Here is a 15643-nt window from a genome sequence, read left to right on the forward strand (position 1 = left end):
CCAGTTGGTGAATATCTATCTCTCCAGTTCAGGACAGATTCCAGTGCCTTCAGACATCATTTGGTTCCCCTTTGATCTTTATTGACTATTTTAGTGGTTCTTTTTTCTTTCTTGTGACAACTGGAGCTAATCTCTAGAGATTAACTGGAGCTAATATTTGAAAATCATATTCCCCTGATAAAAAAAAAAAACAAAAAAACAAAAAAACCCACAAAATTGCACTGTTCCATTCTTTATAATTGCTTCTCAGTATTTTTTTTTTTTTTCAGTATGAGGTAGAATTTTTTCTTGCCTTTATGTGGCTACAAGAGGAATCTGTGAGATTCACTAGTCAGATTCCTTTCTTTATTCTAAGGACTATGTGATGGTTCTTCCCCATTCTAGTAATTAGGAAATTAGTTTGCTGAACCTGCCAATTCCTTTCAAGAGCAATGTAAACAGAGTAGCTCCTGCAGAAGTGAAACTTAAAGAAGAAACATGATGGTTCAGATGGTTCATAAATGAGAGGTGAGGTGGCAGTTGCTACTATCTAACTGTGTACTTGTGCTAAAATAACCTTGATCTTGTAAACTAGCTAGCCAGTGTTCTTGCTGTTATGTAACATGATTGTTTGCAAATAGAGTTACTTGAATACTATAAAACTGTTCTTCATGAACAAATGGTGGCTTTACAACCATGGCTTGTTACAGTCATTTCTCATGTCAATTCAGTTCAAACAAGTATGCATCTCTTTTTTGTTATCTTTTTATCTTTTTGCACCGTAATTTTATTTCACATTTCTCAAGCTGTTCTTTTTGGGATCACAGACAAAACGAAAGTCAAGGTTGTTTACTATGGGCCTGATCTGAAGGCCATTGGAATTATCATAATAATTCCCATTGACTGATTATCCCAGTCAAACAGAAAAAAGGCAAAATGCCTAAAGACTTACATAACCATAGAAATCCTTGTGCCTATCAAAAATGATTTAATTTAAATGAAGAGTAGTTCACTTTATTTTTCTCTTTAAAATAGCGACTAGTTTTGTTTAACTACCAGCACTAATACGATCCTTGCCAATAAGATAGCAGTGCCAGTTGTTTTAATTGTGCATATATACGACCTTTTCCCGGAAACACGAAATTCAGATGTCAAGCAGTCTGAACATCCTGCTGTCTGTAAATTAAGATTGATATGAGAATTGTTTTTCCTGTAAACTATCTTTATTCTTTGCACATGGTAGCAGCCTCTCAGCATATATGATCAGTCAGTATCACTGATACAGACTGTGTGCTGCCTGCCGTACTAGTGCTGGCCTTTTTCTTCACAAACTGAGAATCTGCAGTCTTTCTGTTTGAAATACTGAAAATGAATATTACTTAGGTGCTGTTGACAGGGTGGTCTTGTTACAAGCTCAAGAGTCATTGGTCTTCTTATGTGGATCCCTGTTTCCCAATTAATATCGAGGCCACTTATGCTTCTTTGTGAAAAATGGCCAATACCAGTAGCTAACTGTATGGGAACTGCTGAATCACGGCCTGAACCTCTTATTGATCATCTGAGGTGAGCACTGAGTCAGCCACGGAGCACAGGTGAAGGCAATTCACCTGTGCTGCAGGAAGGGGTGGAGCTTGGCTGCACCTCTTCTAGACCCATTTAGGAGCTGACTGCCACTGGGGAAGGATCTCTTCTGGAGATTCCTCCTTTGGAATTTTTCAGCAAGCCCAGGATGTGAGCAACTGCTCTACCTATTCTCTTTTAGTATAATGACCTGTTTAGCCAAGCTCTCTGGTATATTTCATAATTATAACATCTGTGTATTCATTGATTATGCACTAACATACTGCAAGATTCTACTGATGAAATAGACTTTAAGGTCATTTTTCATGAGAAACAGACTTCAGGTCACAAATAATATATCTTAGAAATATTTCCGTTAATTCTGGAGTTTTATCTCTGAGCTACAGACTAGCAGTAGAAGTATGTTTTGTTACCAAGTCAACTTTTTCTTTGTCATTTTGCTTTGTAGGTATTACTACCTTGCTTTCAAGGCACATGAGTCTCCCCTTGGCAGCAGAGAAAACTGTCTGACCATTTTGGAGAAAGCTAAACTAGAAAACTGGATTCTTGGAAAAACTAAGGTAGAGAATGCTAATGTTTTCTCCAGGATAGCGTCCCTGTAGCAAAGCTTATCTAACAGTGTTTTGCAAAGTACTGAGTGAATTAACAAGAGAACAAGGAATTTATTCCAGTTAGTTACCCTTCTAGGTTACAGAGGTGCCCTTCCAATCCAGATGAGTTTGTGCTACCGGAGAAAAGGTGCATTGGGTACCTCCCCAAAATGCACTCTGCACGTGGCTGCCTTGATAAAGATGGTACATCTGTCAGTGCCTGCTGTGATAGTGTCCTGAAGATCCTTCTATTAATCATGACATGACTGAAACTTTACACTCTGGCCTGTTCTGTGGGTCTGGTTAGTACATTATCTGTGGAGTTTCAGATGAGATTTTTCTGGTTCTTTGATAGAAGAGCCTTTGATCGTGGCTTAAAATGGTCTGGCTGACTTCTGTGAAAAGAAAGTTATGTTGTATCCTGAGTTGTTTTATTGTGCACAAAGGAAAAACAAGGAGATAAAGTGTGTGTAACTACCCGTAGTATTTGCCTCTTAAAGCAGTGTTGTTAGACAGTATTGTCTAAAACAAATGTAGTCCAAGATTTATCCCCCAACTGTCAAGAAAGTCTGTGTTTTAAAACTATTGATACGTGAAAGCTTCTCTCTCACCAGTTTACTTTTTACTTTCTTAAGGGCAAAAATAAGTGGTTTATTTTTTTTTGAATAAGTGATCGTATTCAATGGAATAATGAAGCTCCCTCAGCACACTGAAAGCAAGTTATTTAATTCACAAAATTGCTAAAAAAAACCAAAAAAACAAAAAAAAAAACAAAACAAAAAAACAAAAAAAACCAGCAGCTAGTATTTTATGAGCTTTCCCAGAAAAAGTGCTCGGAAGTAGGCTAATACAAGGCTTCCAAAAAGGCAAAATACAATCGGTTGTGTTGCTACCTGTGTATAATACTGAATTTGTTGTTCCATTTCAGGTTTTTCTAAAGTATTACCATATAGAGCAGTTAAATTTGTTCCTGCGAGAAGTTATAGGGAGGGTGGTGGTCATGCAGGCTTATATCAAGGGATGGCTTGGAGCAAGAAGATACAAGAAAGCCAAAGAAAAAAGAGAAAATAGTGCTGTTACCATACAGTCAGGTAAATATTCACATTTCCTACTTCACTGAGTAATTTGGCATTTCAAGATGTTAAATTATGTGTATAATATTTATTCATTGATAGTAGTTTATATGAAATCAAAATAACAGGAGGTACTTTTCTCTCCAGCTAATTGATAAAAATATTACTGATTTACTTCTAGGGTGTTATCTTAGCTTTCAGTAATGTAATTATTTAAAATATTTTAATATTTTGGATGTGATGCCTGTACATAAATGGAAAATATTGTTAGGTGTGTCTACACTAGCTTGCAGCACATACATGCAGTATCTTGGCTCTCCTCCCTCTTTTCTCCCTTTGCCTTCTTACGTGCACCATACTTACAGATAACATAAGTTATGGGGTGGGCCCAAAAGGCTGATTGCCAGTAATCTAGCAGGCTTTTTTATATCGAATTTGGGAAGTTGTGTGAGAAGGGGAGTTCTTGTGCTGACTGATGATGCACAATTATTATGCACCTTTGCCTTTTGGATTAGGACATCAGTGAGCACATGGTGACAATTAAAATTTGGACGAGTAAAGCAGTGTTTGAAGTTGCAGGGATGAGAGTACTACAGTCATGAACTCAGAGTTCAACATGTGGGTGGGTGAGGAGGAGGTGCTGGAGGTGGGGGCTGGAGTGGTTGTGGCAGGAGGGATGAAAGTTTCAGCACATCTCTAACTCTGTAGACTCTGTAGCACTTCCTTAAATAAATGTAATTTCCAGCACATGGTTTTGTATTTTTAGCTTGGAGAGGATATGAAGCTCGCAGGAAGTACAAGGAAATAAGGAACAGAAGAAATAATGCTGCTATACATATTCAAGCAGGTAATTAAAACATTATTTTAGTTGCCAATACCTATTCTGCCTGTGGGTGATTTCACGTGTCAGTGTTTATAACAAAGAGAAATACGTACAGTTCAAACGAAATCTGTCAAAAGCATTGCTTCTCGTCACTTGTTCTTCACTATCAAATGACATCTGTGACAGTTATGACACTTTTTCTGAGATTTTTCTGAGTACCTTTCTGGAACATACCAAATAAAAGCTGTTAATTCTTTAAGATTCTTCTCAGCACAATCAGTCTGACTCAGTCTTGTGCAGAGCTGGAATGAAGTACTGAATTTGTTTGACTGTAAGTGTGGATTGGAGGCACTGGACATGCATTTCTCTCTTTGTCAAGTACCGATCTTGGCACATAGCCAAGTTTCCCTTTCAATTGCCTGCTGAGTTTGCTAGCTTTGGCCAATCTCTGACTCTCTGCCAGACTCCTATGCTGCCGTATCAATATGAATTTGAATGAACTTTAAAGAGATTGTTGGAGGAACAGGCCCATAGGGCTGTGCAGGTCTCTAGTAGAGAGCAGGGTACCATATGGCATAGAAATCTAAGAACCACTGCTGCAGACTCAGTGATGTTTTCACATGCTGCCAGAGTGAAGCAGCCCCCATATGATGCAGTGTAACACACCTTTTCTGTCCAACCCCAGGTGAGAGACTATACCTGATCAAAAATGAGCTGTAGCTAATGTGTTTACAGATAAATCATGGCACCACCTTTATTTTACCAGCTGCCTCTGCTATCATAGGTCCTTAAGCTTTGTAACCTCTCTATTTTGTGTCATATAACCTAAAATCAATCTTAAATGGAGTAGTTACAAATATTCCTTTGCTTTGTTCTCTTCGTAAGCCATTCCCACTAAATGCAACTTTTTTTTTCTTTTAAGTTTCCTACTCTGAAAATAAGCTTCAGAATGACTTTGAGCAGAAAACAGAAGAATACCAATCTGGTTACAGAAAGGAACAGATTATCATTAGGTTAAAATAGTAATTTATAGCTTAGTGTGCATACTGTTATGTATAATCATAATCTCTAGTGTTAAATGCAGATCATTATATTATATGGAGAACAGTTAAGGAGATTTTTTTTTCCCTATTACTGCAAGCACTGAGGAACTGCACGAGTGTTCTCTCCCCTTCTTCCTCTCCTTTGTGTTGTCATTTGTTTTATTCATGACCAGATTTTTAAAGAACCATTGCAACTGCTTTCTGGAGCATTCACTAAATTTATGCTTGTCCATACCTGCACTAGGATTTCCTGACTTTTACAACGGCATTTTGTCATAAAAAAAGAAAGTGAAATGGTTGACCCTTCACTTTCCCACTATTAACAGTTTTTAAGAGAAGAGTTATCTCAGATTTCATTGGAAGCTGGTGTGTAGCAATATTACTTAGAGGCTGTAGGGGATACTTGGCCTTAGAATTTTATTCAGCTAGCTTTCTTAGGCATGTAGGAGGTCCATGCATATTACCAATGCTTTAGAAAATGCAACTGATTCTGCTGTTTACACACATGGAAGAGATTCAGAGCTTTGTTCCTTCCTGTCATCTCTGAGATGCTGCATTGAACATGGCAGAGCAGAGGCAGTGGGATTGTACACATATCCTGGTATTTGGACACTTCTGTCCTCAGGGCCTAATGCTGGAGGAATGCTATTAGTGCTCTTCCAACCAACAGACACACTGCCTTCCTTTGTAACCTGGCACTTGACAGTTTCAGTGATCAGTCTGGGTAAATGAGCACTAGAACTGTAGGGTTAAGAGTGACACATGCACCTCTGTATTAATTACCCTGGCTGCTTCTCCTGTCTTTGGCACTGCACTCAGTGAGGTACAATAATAATAATAGTCCCCAGCATGTTTCTCTCTGCCTTTGGAAATCTATATCTAGGACCTCATATTTGAAAATTCTTCTTGCACCATTTTTTCTTCTCTAACATGTTAGTCATTCAGTGTTTATAATCAAAGCTCATGCTTGTGAATGGCGGCCATTTTCCTGCTTTTAAAATACACAGACATCCTTCTCTTGTTTACATTACACTGCCAAAGTGCTTAGTGACATGGGAACAAAAGCAAGCCCAAATCTCTGCCTTCCCTGCACATCTTATAATGTTAGTGTGTATTTCAAGGCAGCTTGTCAGTAAAAAGGAGTATGATCACCTTTGCTTTTTTTTTTTTTTAAATGAATCATTTCAGGCAGAGAGATATATTGTTTGCATTTGTCATCCAGACATTAGCAAAACCGTATAATTAAAATAAATGTACTTCCCTCTCCTCTCTCCTCTCCCTCCCCCATCCTCAGCCTTCAAGCAGGCCTTGAAATTTAGGAAGCATTTGGCTTACATGTTTTTACAGAACAGCACATATTGAAATTTGTTTTCCTTTCATCTCTTTCCCAATAAAAGCAGCCGCTCGGCTTATCCCTTTAGCTTCCTCAGAACTTCCTTTCAGAATTCCCGATCTATTACAGCACATTCACATACCAGAAACAAGATGCCTTTTCATGCTGTCAACCTTTTTCATCTGAAATGTAAATTAATTCTTGCTGGTACGCTTTGACAGAGATCAAAGTAAGGGTATTAACCTTATTGGGCCTTCTCTTCATCAGAATCAGTTCCAAAGACTGCGAGGGTAGTGTTAGGAGGCCAGTCTTCACTGTTATCTATGGCCCTCCTCCAGGCAGTCCTCTGTCTACAAGTCAGCATTTCAAAGGCGCTGATTTCTTTTGTAAATGACCTTATCATTACTTTAAACTGTGTGAAAAATGATTTGCCTGAATAATTCTTGCAGGATTATCCTGCTCATTTTAATTGTGGGGGGACTTCATTCAGATTCCAGGATATTGTTTAAGTGGTTTTGACAGCAAGTGATCATAGCCTGATATAAAGGAGGAACACAGCTCCTGATTGGAAACCTCTTGACTTGTTCAGATTGTTCATTTCTTGCAAGTCAGTCTTTGAGGTAGGCTACATTTGCATTTTAAAAATAAACAGATGCCTTTCAAATACATGAGCTGGTGGTCTGGAGATCTCTGTGGGCCCAGCAGTTTGCTATCCATTGATGAAATGTTGAAAGAAAAAACAAACTTAGAAAAAAAAAACCCTTCACAATATACTTGGGGATACATTTCCTGAGTGTATAATATTACACAAAAAAATGGTCATTATTTCAGATAAGGGAAACACTCTAGCTAGTAGACAAAATATTTGTGAATTTAAATTAGCCGAGGAAGAAAAAGCTGCCTTACTTCAGCATATCCACACTACAGATTTTCGGAATGTACAGAGTTTATGAGATGAGAAATGGTACACAGGTTACACAAGTCCTTTCTTATTTCCTCCGTCCAGCTTTCCCGAACTGTATTTTTGAGGCGGTTTTTAATTTGGAGAGGAGCTGTGAAGAATTATTTCGTGTAAAGTTTTCACATTAGTAACTCTTTGCACTTTGGTGTAAGTATTTCTTTGTAATTGGGATTTAAATTCTTTGGATTTATGTCTAAGCATAATGAAAAAGATTTTATTAGATTATTTTAGAATTTTTTTTTGCCTGATTCACACCTGGTGTAAATCAGTGTATGAGCATTGAATCATCTGACTGAAATGTTGCTCTACTGGTGTGTCTCACATGCAAGTCTCATTTAATGTTTCTTTGTATTACAGGGAAGCATTAATTAGAATTAAAAAGAAAACAATACATATCACAAACAGATAATGGAATTACAACGATACATAGTCTAGTTAAGAAAACGTATTTCTATGTGGAGTGACCCTTGTCCCTAAAGTCTTAAAGGAGGATTTTAATCCTGTTTATTTCATTTGTGAGGTGATGTTGCCAAAATGCCAAATGAGTGGTGCATACAATTCACTTAGATCTGAGGTGACATCACTGAATTCATTTTAATTAGGCCCACTTTAGCCATCTGGAATATACTGTGCAACTCTGGTCAGGACTGAGTTTAACTATGCTTCCAGAGGTGAAAGGCAAATGACTAATCCATTGAGCCACCATCTCCTCCTCCAACACGTGCTCACACACTCACCATATGTCACATTGTATTGGAAAATTCTTTATCAAGAACTCAAGAAAAAAGAGCAGAACCCAACTCTTTTTTTTTCTTTTTTTTTTTTCTTTTTTCTTTTTCCTTTTTTTTTTTTTTTAAGCTAAAAAAAAAAGTTGTTTTTTTTTTTTTTTAAAAAAAAAAGGGGATGTATGTTCAGAAGGAAATAAGATGAAAAAAACATTTTGCAGAATGCTTTCTATAACTTCTTCCCATGCAGTGTTTGCGTATCTCACTAATTGCATATCTTTCCTGGGCTTCAGGTGAAATTTATTTTTATTATTATTTTTTTTTTTTCAAATGCTTGAGAACAGCTGGAATGCACTATTTCATATTTATAATAGCTGTAAGTTTTTAATAAAAATTTTACCTTCAGGATTTTTTTCAGCAAAGGAAGCATTTCTTGAAAACCCTATTTTTTCTGTCAATTTGTATGTATGTGCGTCTACATGTATTCAGCAAGTAATCTTGTAAAGTTATATGAATTATGTGATTAAAATGTTCCAAATACTGCTAAGCACATCATTATTATATCTAGAAATGCATCTATTTTTTATCATTCCTGAAAACAACAAGCAGTAAGTAACAGATACAGCTTTATTTTGTGTCATTCATCTTCCTTTTAGCAGCATTCTCAGGATAAGAACCTCTGAAGAGATACGTTTCTTTTAATGGTAGCTGAGCTGAGTCATTGTATTACCTTGATTTCACATTCAGATGTATTTGTAGAGGCTGCACAGCCTTACTTAACTTTACTTCTCCGTCTCCTTATGTTCTGTACCAGTTTAGGCAATTCAGTCAGTCTTCACTTCTAGTACACCAAGTAACCATTAAAAACCTGCTGCTCATATGCAGGGAGCATGTTAACAAAAGTGAGAAGGCCTTAATAGTTTTTTGAAGGATGAGGTCTTGTATTTTATCTCTGTCTCTGAGCTAATATTTGTGTGAATAATTCTACTTTTTTTTGTATTTCTTTTTTTTTCTCCTGTCCATTCATACCCTTGGTAAAATCAGGAAGGGACAAGAGATCTGGGAATACTTCTTTCTTGTCATTACTGATGTTGATAATCAGTTTGAGTCATCCATACTTCTTTTTTTTCACCAAGTCTCGAGATAGGACTTTTTAGTGCAATGCACAAAAATTAAAATCCATACATCAAAGTGATGATGTGCATCAGTAACGAGGCCTGCTTTCTTGTAATGCTTCTGCCAGAGAATATAGGACATCAGTTATTTTTCCTGCTACTAAGCATTCATCACCCAAGATCCATCCAGACTGAGAGGTGAAAGAGGGGAAGTATTCATGGGACTTAGCAAAGGACATGACTTCCTATCTTTTTTACCGTTCAGTGGAATTAATTTGGCATGAAGCAAAAAATCAGATTTATGGGCTCCAAATCACCTCAGATGTTGGTAGTTAAGCTGCTGAATGCTCTTTTATCTAGGCAAATTAAGAAGGTCATATGCTGTTTGTAGCAAATCAATTTCTGATTACAAACAATCATGACACCTTCTATTTAGCAAACATGAGCTTTCTGTTCAAAAGTTGTTCTTATGTACTATTTTAAGTTATATCTTAAAAATATGTGTATATAGAAATATTTTTGAACAAGATTTCTTACAACTGAGAATGAATCCCTCTGCTGTTTTAAAATAGTACTTCATCTCCTTTCTTCGTGCCTCAGGTACAGACCTATGATTATTTAGCTTTGATCTTTCTACATTGTGCTTCACAACTCAGTCTGTGACTGTATATTTCCAATAGGAATAAGAGGGAAAATGCCTGGATTTTTGCTATTTGGAATTGTGTAACTTTGCATGCAATGTAAATGCCTCAGTGCTTAGACCTTAAAATAAAGATTTTTAACTGCAGTATGCCAAATCTCAGGCTCCCTGTGGTAAATATGTTCTTTGTTTGCTGCATGCTGGAACTGGCAGAGTGATCACTTTGAGTCAAAATTAGTGTAAAAAGTCGTGTCCTCAGTGGTGTCACAGAAAATGCTTAGCTCTAATAAGTTAGCTATTAAGATAAAAGTTCTAAAATTCCTATGTTCTTAAGTTGCTTTGAGTTTAGGTCCTGCTATCGTTGGTTATGTAAAGATCAGGATTAGAGATACTGTTGCTGTAAAGTTTGGAATATAGAATGCATAAGGTGAAAATGAGGTGACAGCTGGTAATCATTCTTCTTCAATGATGCAGTGATTGTTCGTGGAGCACTAGCAACATGAGTCTGCTAATTTCACACTCTTTGAGCCAAGTGCTTAGTGTCAAAACCAGCACCAGTCAGTAATGCAAATTGCCATGATGGAACAGCTTCCCAACCTCTCTGGCTCCCCCAGTAGAATTCTCTGCATATGCATTTCCTTTGAAACGTTATAGATCCAGTTAATAAATGCTGAAAAGATGCAGTTCTACTAATTCTCGATGAAGCTTGTGAGACAGAAAAATGTTCGTTTACTCTTCTACTTCAGTTGTCCTGTGAGTCAATGGGAAAGCAGGATAAGCACAGTCATTTACCTGTAAGATCAGAGATATTCTAGAAGAATGTTAGAAGCCAGCTTAAGAAAGGTTTCCATTGAAGAGGATTTGATCCTGAAATTATTTATGAAAACAGAATTCAGAGTAAAAATGAAGTTTGCAAAATGAAATAAAGCGGACTGTGTGTAGTGAATGAGGGAAAGACAAAAAATAGTTATACTGTCATTAGTAAGTATCTAGCAGAAAAAAATCGTAGAGGTATGGGGGTGGTTTTATGCACACACATGCACACACACTTGCAAAGCAACTGCTGAAAGCTGAGAAATTACTAGAGAGAAAAATGATGCTTATCTTACTAGTTCATTTATTTCAGTGCATCTTTATCTTTACAGTAGTCCATATACTGACTGCTGCTCAGCGTGTTTGAGCTGCAGAAAGGTGGCTGCCAGCCAGCTGTCTTTGCTGCCAATAGCAGAGTAGGTTCCTTGTCTGGTCAGTGGGGGATAGTTAAGAATTGGAAGCCTGATCACATGGGGCAAGAGAGCGCTCGCCTCATCTCTGCTAGATAGGCAGACTTTTCCAGTCTCATTATTAAGGGTGGAAAGTTGCTCAGCCTCATGGTACCTGAGCTCTGTATTCAGAACAACACCTCAGCAGGCCCAGCTTCTGTCATGCCTTCTGTAAAGGGAATGGTTATTTATTTTAGTAATCTCTCATTAAAAGGCAAATTTTGCTGCTTCTTACGCTGGAAACATCAGTAGCATTGAAAATGTTAGATTGTTATGGTGCATTGCATACCACAGCTCGAATGGTTAGGATGCTTTTTTTTTTTTGTATATTGCACATATAAGTGCAGAAATGCACATTTTTGTGATGGCTGGAAAGAAAGTCATTAACACGAATTAAAATAGAGAAGAAGGGATTGATTATATTACATCCTATGGAAAGAGTAGCAGCTGAGATCTGGATAGCTTTATTTTTTTCCTCTATCTTTTCCTTATGCAAAAAGAAAGGATGAATGCTGAGTTAAGTTTCTAAGCGTCATTAAACGGAAGGAAAAATGAATAAAAAATGATTCCATAATTTTGTAATAATGACAGGTTCCAAGTACTGCATTTTTTCCTCTTTTGTGTAGGGAGCACTTTTGTTGTTTTTACAAAATATCAGGCATGAGATGATCTTTTTGTCAACTTCTCTGTTCTCAATTTATTCTTTACTATGTTCTCTATTTATTCCACCTCCTGCTTTCCCAATGTTACCTACACTGTTATTTTAATCCTGCATGAGGTTGCTCTGTGTCCCACAACCCATATCCTACATCCCATACAACATTAATCCAGATTTTAGATGTTCCAGTAGTAGACCATTCAGCTCTGGACTCCAGAGACAAATGCCAGTCTGTGTTTCAGGTTCTGCAGAGTTTTTCTCTGATTCGTAACTATGTTTTTTAGCTTTCAGGGGATATATTGCTCGCAAAAACTACCCAAGACTGAAGAAGAGCACTGGCTGTGTAGCAGATTCTCAACATATGAGCAGCTGCTCTACTTCTGATATTGACTGTGAAGAGCACTGGTGAGTTGAATCCTTTCCTATCTGTTATCTACAGAAGTGATTTTGCACACAGTAAAATCTGAAAGGAGCAGACATGTCATTATGACTCAGCTGGCGCTTAAGGAGCTTGCCATTTTCTGAAGATGATCACCTGTAGGTTAAGCAGTCCCCCCACCAGCATAGTCATCTCAGTATTCTCCCAGGTAAAGAAGTGAGATTTATTTGAAGTACTGTTTGCCCTGGATTGCTGTCTTCTCAGAAGTACACAGAATACCCCTAACCACAGACAGCATTTCAGAACTGGCTGCAATGCATGATTTTCGAGAGTAGAAGTGTACCCTTTTGTGTCTGTAGAGCTCCACGCAGAGTTGTAATGAGGGAAAAGACTTGCAAAAAGGAGATGGCCAAGTCACTGACAGCCTAGGCATGCTGTAAACCTTAATAGTGGTGCCTCCTTCTTTGTAGAGGAAAAATATTTTGATCTTCCTTACTAGAGGAGTCATTTCAGTCAAATATTGCCCTGCTCTTTCTTGCATAGAGAAGGGAACTGCTCCACCTATTATTTGTCTGTCTCTCCTACAGTGTTGTAGGAGAGGTGCTGGCTGAAGGAATCCCTTTGATCAGCAGATGTTGGTGACTAAGAGCTATGAGATGCCCCCTGCTGAGGAATAGACATCAGGAAATCTCAGTTCTTATCCCAGTTCTTATTTCTGTTAATTTATAGTCTTTCTACACAGCACACAAATGCAGGTCCTGCTACACCTCTTATGAGTTCTTTGATGAAATCAGTGACTTGCTTGAATGCAACTAGATACTATTAATCCATTGAGAAAGTTGCTTTGTTGTTTTTGTTGTTGTTGTTATGATTTTTTTAATTACACTGACTCTTCCTCTGAGAAAGTATTTCAGCTTTCTCTGTGTATTTTCAGAACACTGAGTTACATTAATTTCCTTGTGAACTTAGTTTTTTTTATATTGAATAACGTCTGCTAAATGCTTCAATGCATGAAATGATTTTGTCCAGGTGTAATCACCTGCATCCTTTCAGGTTAATAATATTCCAGAGTGTCTCCCTTGCAGTAGTCTGATTTCAGAATAAATAAATGAATAAATAAACAAGGCTCAGGCTGCTGGAAAATGGCATTAAGACAGAGCCTATAACCTGTCTGTTGTCAATTCTGTCTGGCAACCCAAATTAAAATTAAAATACAATGTAAATAAGTATTTTGTCTTATTCAGTGTTTTGAAGCTTACACCTGAACTTGCTTGGAGGCTCACAACCTCTTTAAACTTTTCTTCATCTGTTTTGTATATTTTCTTCCCTTTCTACATTAGATTGTTTCCGGAATTCCTGGTTGCTTTCCTAATGTATCTTTGTGGATTAGATACTGTTTTCTCAACTGTACATCCCTTGAGGCTCATTAGCATTTTATGGATCTGTAGCTGTTGAGGTGAATTTGGGCTTCATGGAGCACAAAGATACAGATTTCCAAAAGTATTCAGACAATGAATTTATATTGAAATCAGTGTTTAAATGCCTTTAAATATTTAGGTTGAAGATGCCCACATAAAAAACATTCGCTATTCAGTTTTTGCATGCACTCCTGATTGCTGTACACAATCAGGTAATAAAACTCGTACCTTTTTTGCCTGGAGCTGCTAAATTGCCACTACTACTGGCAATTCTCAGTTTAAAACCCAACAAATTTTCCAGCTTATTTGCCTAATCCTATACAATTTCCCTACAGTGGCCTCAGGTTCCAGTGACTTCAGTGAGACTTGAAAATGTTGAGCATTTCACAGGTGATGTTCAGAATCTTAGGACTAAATCTGATAACTTCCTTCCCATAAATCAAGGCTCTCTTCTACAGGTTTGGGGGTTTTGTGTTTTAGTGCATGGCTGTTCAGTCATATAAAAAACTTGTAAGAAATAGTGGTGAATAATAGTGCAGATGTTTAACACAGCACCTTGTAATCTATTTCTAGACAAGGCAACCTCACTGTGGCTTTACATACCATTGAACTGATTTGTTGAATAATAAAATATTCTTTGCATTTCATTTCCTTTCATTTCTTTTCATTTCTTTTGCTTTCTAGTTAGTAGTTTTGAAAAATATAAAAGGAGCTGAAAAGTGTTCAGGATACAAAAGGAAAATCACATAAAGATCTTTTCTGTTGTATGCACAGGATATATAACAGCCTGTTACTTTTTAAAGATCTATTAAGAAAGAAAAAAAAAAAAAGAAAAAAAAAGTTCCAGTACTATAATGTGTATAAAACACTAAAAAAATGCTATGTTATGAATTTCAAAGTGCTTAGAGGAAAATGGCACTTGGATGGACATCAATATATCAATATTACTTTTCTTGACTCACAATCGTTGTGACTTTTCTCCTACAGCTTTCTCTACGTAGCTAGTCAAAGCTTTGACTGGTCAGCATGTGTGTCCTCATACAGTTTTTATTTTAGTAAAACTCTTTACATTCAGATGAGACTTAGACTTAGTAGGATGATAAAGTGGAAAAACTACATGGGTATGACAGTTTAGGTGAATATTCAGCAGCAAATTTCTGTTTTGCCTGATTAAAACCAGGCACATGAAGCTGGATCTCTTGTGAACTTTCCAGGTAAATGTGCTGACATTTGGGTCATCTGTTTGACCCAAACACTGCTGTCTTGCAAATGTGGCAAGTAAAAATTTTTTTTTCACCATAGTGAAAATAGTTTCGTCAAAGATACCTGAAAATATCCTGCACATCCTCAGGTGCCACATTTTCAGATGTTAGCCACCAACACCCAATCACTCATATGAACTAGCTGATGCTGAACTGCATTTATGTTGCATTTGAATTGTCTTAATTTGAATTAATCTCTGGAAACAGCATCCGTATCTCTGCATTATCTTCTACCAAGTGAAAACAAGTGCTCTCTGGTTCTATGTAATTTCATATTTGCCACTGAGTTTATGGGGTCAATGATCTGATCTCCTTTAGTATGTTTTTGAGCAAGAACTTGTATTTTATTTCAATTCAGTTATTTTAATGTACCATTAAAAGTACTCAGGACTTAAAGACTTTTGCATCTTCTCCAGTGCTTCTGTAACTCTAATGGAACCCAACAAAAGTCATAGAAGGCTTGTCTGTGGACAGAATTTAAGCATACATGCTGTTGCAGTTTGACCATAGATAAAGAAAGTGAGGATCATATAATACAACACAGGAAACTACTGGCTGTTCTTACTACTGCACATTACTGATGCATTCCTGAACATCCCCAAAGGTTCTCTTGTAGAGTTTATCATGCAGAAATGCAGAATTACACATCACGTGGCTTTCTGGTTGGTTGTGAAAAACATGATGTCATTGGGATCCTGATAGAAAATCAAGATTCTAAGGCTTCAAAATTCCAGAGGTTGATTTTTGTTAGCTTATGATGTAGAGAAGGCAAATTGCTGAACTTAACCTTCATGTTTTAAA

General features: G+C 37.1%; 1 protein-coding gene across 8 annotated transcripts in view; it reads left to right on the forward strand.

Annotated features, from left to right (window-relative positions):
* The window catches only part of MYO3B (myosin IIIB), a 193721-nt gene that overhangs the window by 129450 nt on the left and 48628 nt on the right, over positions 1-15643 (forward strand). For all 8 annotated transcript variants that reach the window (XM_048953066.1, XM_048953065.1, XM_048953069.1 and 5 more), the window contains 4 exons: positions 2009-2120; positions 3079-3241; positions 3990-4070; positions 12068-12188. In XM_048953066.1, coding sequence (XP_048809023.1) covers positions 2009-2120; positions 3079-3241; positions 3990-4070; positions 12068-12188 — 477 coding nt within the window. The remainder of the gene's footprint in view (positions 1-2008; positions 2121-3078; positions 3242-3989; positions 4071-12067; positions 12189-15643) is intronic.

The sequence above is a fragment of the Lagopus muta genome, chromosome 8, assembly GCF_023343835.1.
Source record: "Lagopus muta isolate bLagMut1 chromosome 8, bLagMut1 primary, whole genome shotgun sequence".
Taxonomy (NCBI): Eukaryota; Metazoa; Chordata; class Aves; order Galliformes; family Phasianidae; genus Lagopus; species Lagopus muta.